The sequence below is a fragment of the Triticum urartu genome, chromosome 3 (assembly GCF_003073215.2).
Source record: "Triticum urartu cultivar G1812 chromosome 3, Tu2.1, whole genome shotgun sequence".
NCBI classification, from domain to species: domain Eukaryota; kingdom Viridiplantae; phylum Streptophyta; class Magnoliopsida; order Poales; family Poaceae; genus Triticum; species Triticum urartu.
In genome coordinates, this window is record NC_053024.1 from 591,895,381 (window position 1) to 591,900,000 (window position 4,620).

Here is a 4,620-nt window from a genome sequence, read left to right on the forward strand (position 1 = left end):
CATGTCAAAATAGAGTTGTGTTTCATTTTATTTTTTGAGTTGAAATAAAGTTGTATTTCATCTTAGCCCACTCTAATGCTTATGTGATTGAAAACAGAGTTGTACCTTCTACTCATTTCAGGGACAGCTAATTCTGAACGGAGCTTGTACTTTGTATCAATTAAACCTGCAATGCAGTTTCTAGTCTATCAAAGTGAATGTGGATGTTGCTTATTCCTCCATTAATCTAATATTATAGATCTTTAACAAAAAAATTCTAATACCTATTGATTGCCGCATTAACACAATATCTTATCAACTTGAAGTCTGGAATCAAACATCACACTCAGGGGAACAAATACTGAAGGTTTTGTGCTAGAGATCAGGAGCTGAAATTAGTTTCCACTTTCAAGCAAATCATGGAGCTACAGTAATCTGTGATAGTCATGAGAGATTTACAGTCATATCATGGTAATACACCCTCAGTGCCGGTAAAATGTTATTTACAAACAGAAAAAGGTCATGTATCCAAAAAGATCGAAGACATAGGCATGTGATTTGACCGTAAAACGTGGAACTTTCAATTGGTTCTGTCTGTGGATACAGATAAATCAGCATGGGTGCTTTCCACGTCGTCGTCTAATACAAGATCTTTTTCCAGATTTTTCCCAATTTGAGAATCTGATAATCTGTTGCCAATGAGCTCCCGCAGCTCGAACTCACTAGGAAACCTCTGCTCAGATAATTTTGAGAAGACCTGAAAATGTGAAAAGTAGTTTACTAGGATTAGCGTAATGGATCCAGAGGGGGCTATCACATGAATATCAGCTCTGAAGAACCTGGAATGACCAACACATTAAGCATAGGTACAATATAATCCTGAGAAAGATTTGTACATTCATATTCAGGGAACAAGTACCCTTCCGGTCCACTTTTAGGGAATACAAGCAATCACTTATTCTAAAGCAGGCTGGTATATGAATATTACTGACTAGATGATCCCACTACTTAGTTCATTCTCGGCTCAGCGTTCCAGTAGCAACTAACCTAATAATCTAATATGATCGCTTGATTTATTGTATCACTACACCATAACCGTAACACACAATTTTATAATGCAGGGCAATGAAGTGCAACAAAGGGTGTATCATAGAAACATACCAGTTGTCCATTGCAGTAAACTTCAAAGGCGCCAGAACTTTGTAGAAGAGACTGAGCAAAATTGCCAAACATCCAGACTGATGCCATGGTTCCAAACCTATTAGCACGCAGTGAGTAATACCACGGAGGTGGTACCATCCCAAATCTAGGGAAAATCTGATCACCAGCCATTAATGTTGCTATTGCTCCAACTTGAACAAAAGGCACCATTTTGCCGAGGGCGCGTTTTGGGAAGGGTGGAGGGTAGTTTTCCAAGACGACATGAATCCCAGGAAATGAGGTATCCAGCATGCGCTTCATGGTCATCGCATTTCCCCTGCAGAATTTAGTTTGAAATTATACCATTGTCTGCATACTGATTCATAACAGAGACCACAAGACAATTTCACAAATACTCCCTCCGTAACATAATATAAGACGTTTTTTGACACTGTCATGGTGTCAAAAAACGTCTTATATTATGTTACAGAGGAGTAACTAACAGAGTATGCTAGAAAAACAAAGTATGATGCTAAAGGGACTACATAGACATCATAAACGAAATTATAAAGACTTCACTCTGTAGGATTTTCATTAAACCATGTCGATAAGAACCTTTTGCTCCGACATACACAGAAACAACCGTTGGTTTAGCTTCATTTGTAAGGTCTAAAGAATATACATCCCGCATACGTATTGCAGATCTTCATTGCATTTCTTTTTAGTTACATACAAGCAGTGATTAGCGATTAGAAGACCAGAAAGAAATATTATGCAAGCCACCTGTAATCATTTTTTGGATATATAATCCACAAATATAGTTCTTGTTTCATCTTTTTGCTTCTCTCAAACAAATAGTCGTGGAACTGATTTACTGTTTTATCTGCCTTGCAAAGCATATAATGACCCAGCAGCATAAATGGCTGCACATAAGGTCAGGAACGGGTTGGAAGCAGTCTGAAGTGGATAGATTATGCTGATAAGTTGCAATTCTTACATAATGAAGTTCACAAGGTACCCAACAGTATGAATGAATGGGACAAAAATTGGCATTCTGTCTTAATAATTAAACTGTGTATCTGTGGACATGGAAAAATTGGTATACATACAAAGTAAACAGGATAACTAGCTTCTCAAACTCCATGGGCAGTACTCTCTCTCAACATTATTTATTCGCTTAAAACACACATGCAACACATGTAAAGGCAGTAATCTCCAGGCCCTTATCGCTCATTTGAAAGTCAAAACACCAAATAGAGATGATCTTCAAAATATCTTACTTTTGGTCAAACATTCAAAACTTAAGTGCAAAAGCCGAGCACGGTCCCGAAAAGTCATCCATCAAACTTCTCCACTCCAGTTGAAGATACAATAAAGTTTTTTTCCCCAGACACTAATTTATTCAGTTATTTCGAGGTATGCACTAACCTATCCCCATCATGACATGTATGGTAGACAGTTTGATGACGGGGCAGAAGGACTCGCCATAATAGAAGGCGGGCTGCTGGGAGTAGCCATGAATGACCCAACAAGCCTTGTAGTGGATGAGAGAGCAGTCTGAATGGAATATGTGTTTACACACCCACTTACTAGGCTGGTGCCAGCCGGAGGAGAAACTAGTGTCCACTTATCGTTGTCAAGAATAGCACGGAGCTCCGCAAGCATAGCCTCTTTCCAGAGAGGATCAAGGAGAGCGCTATGGTAGTTCGAGTGAATGGAAGAAAAGGGTAGAGGTTGACACAACGGCGCAGATGAGCATGTGGCGAAGACCAGGAACAGAGCAAGCGACAGGAACAGCAGCGGCAGGAGCAGATATGGTGTGGGCAAGGGGGAGGTGGCCCGGCGCAGCTGCTTCTGTGTGTGTGTGTGGGGGGGGGGGGGGGGGGGGGGGGGGGCATCTGGAGGAGGAGCAGCAGCAGTCATCAAGGAGGGCACAAGAGGGGCAGAAATAGTGGTGCTGATAAAGTCTACAAGAAAGTAGAGCAACCCGCTCGTGTCGGTAGAGATCAAGGGTGGTAGCATAAAAGAAAATAGATTCATCAGTGTAGACGTGCCAAGAAATAATGGCGAGATGAAATAGAGAGGTTGAGGCAGTGATAGCCTTTGTGTGAGGAAGGATAACCAAGGAAGACACAAGCTGTGGTTTGATGCGAGAGCTTGTTGGTTGGTACTGGCAGATAGGTTGGGGTACCACAGGCAGCCGAAAGCCCAAAAACCCGAAGGTCGGAGTATTTTGGAGGATGTCCACACAGACGCTGGTAGAGAATAGCAAAGCGGACGCAACTATTCCATCATGCTATAGAGAGTACATGTGTGACATACAAGGCAGGTACAACAACAAATCACGTGAGATTAGGGATTACAATCGTGCAGTTAGGAAATAGGCAAACGCTACAGAATATCTAGTTAACAAAATTTCAATCAGATTTCCTAAAGCACATACCGGTCTCAATTCTGAAGATCCTTCATATTGCTTAGGTGTGATAATTGTAGCCGGTTCACATCATTATGAAGATTTTGAGATCTGAGCTCTCAACATCAGTCAAGCAAAGTGGAGCTCAGTTGACTGGCTGTCATGTGATGGGTGTTCTACACTAACCAAATTACACACATGGGCTTACTTTGGGGCCTCACAATTTGGACATTACTGATGAAACGTTAGGTCTCAGTATGGTCAACGGCCACAGTGTGTATCACAACCATCAGTTCCGGTGAAAAAATCTAACAAAATTTCTTGGATTTGATCTCTGAATTTAACACGGAAGCAAGAGTATGTGTGGAATTACTTGTAGGAGCAGGACGCGCAGAACTTCAACTCGACTGTGGTGCCGGAGCCAGGTCCATCCACCTGCGCCTCCTACGAAAAGGCACATGAGATCGTCCCGCTTCAGTCAGATCCGGGAACCGAACTGGCACTGGATCCAGGAGAAGGCTAGACTTACCGCCAACTGCGCGGAATCGGCGGCGTCGGGGGAGGAGTCACCAGGCTGGAAGGCGCCGGCGGCAGGCTGGGGGTGGCGGTGGGGCTTGGGGGCCGCCGGCGGCTGCGGCGCGAAGAGCGTGACGACGTCGGAGCAGAAGAGGAGGATGGGGAGGCCCAGGAGCACGAGCTGCACGCGGTCCATGGCGGCTGCGCTCGCTGCGTCGCTCTGCTCTGCTCCGTCCTCCGCGGGGAAGAAAGAAAGGACTCGACGACGACCGCCGCAGGGGGCTAGGAATTTTATGTTTTTTTTTCAAGAAATGCTAGGAATTTTGTGTGGCTCGCCGGGCCTGGCTCCACTTGGGCCTGAACGGGCAGGACGAATTGTCCGTGACTGATATGGTAGGCCCGGCCCAGAAGATAAACTACCTTGTCATAAAAGAATAAGATAGACATAATGGACGAAATCATCACAAGTTAAATTAAAAGGTACTCCTTACAACGTCACTCACCCCTTGTCACGCTGACAATTGGCTCACTGCATGCGTCACTTGCCGCAACCTTGAATTTCTTTTTCCGTA

At 43.8% G+C, this 4,620-nt stretch overlaps 1 protein-coding gene across 2 annotated transcripts; it reads right to left on the bottom strand.

The window, feature by feature from the left end:
- Positions 1–364: 364 nt before the first annotated feature.
- On the bottom strand, positions 365–4,339 carry LOC125545205 (selT-like protein). 2 transcript variants are annotated; one of them, XM_048709090.1, is made up of 4 exons: positions 4,062–4,339; positions 3,906–3,967; positions 1,141–1,456; positions 365–736 (listed from the first exon to the last, which is right to left on the bottom strand). In XM_048709090.1, exons 1-4 carry the CDS (start codon positions 4,242–4,244, stop codon positions 560–562), a joined length of 738 nt encoding a protein of 245 aa, XP_048565047.1. In that variant the 5' UTR covers positions 4,245–4,339; the 3' UTR covers positions 365–559. The 2 variants fall into 2 exon arrangements, with proteins under 2 accessions (XP_048565047.1, XP_048565046.1); XM_048709089.1 differs by having other exon boundaries at positions 3,906–3,976; positions 4,062–4,337.
- Positions 4,340–4,620: the final 281 nt, after the last annotated feature.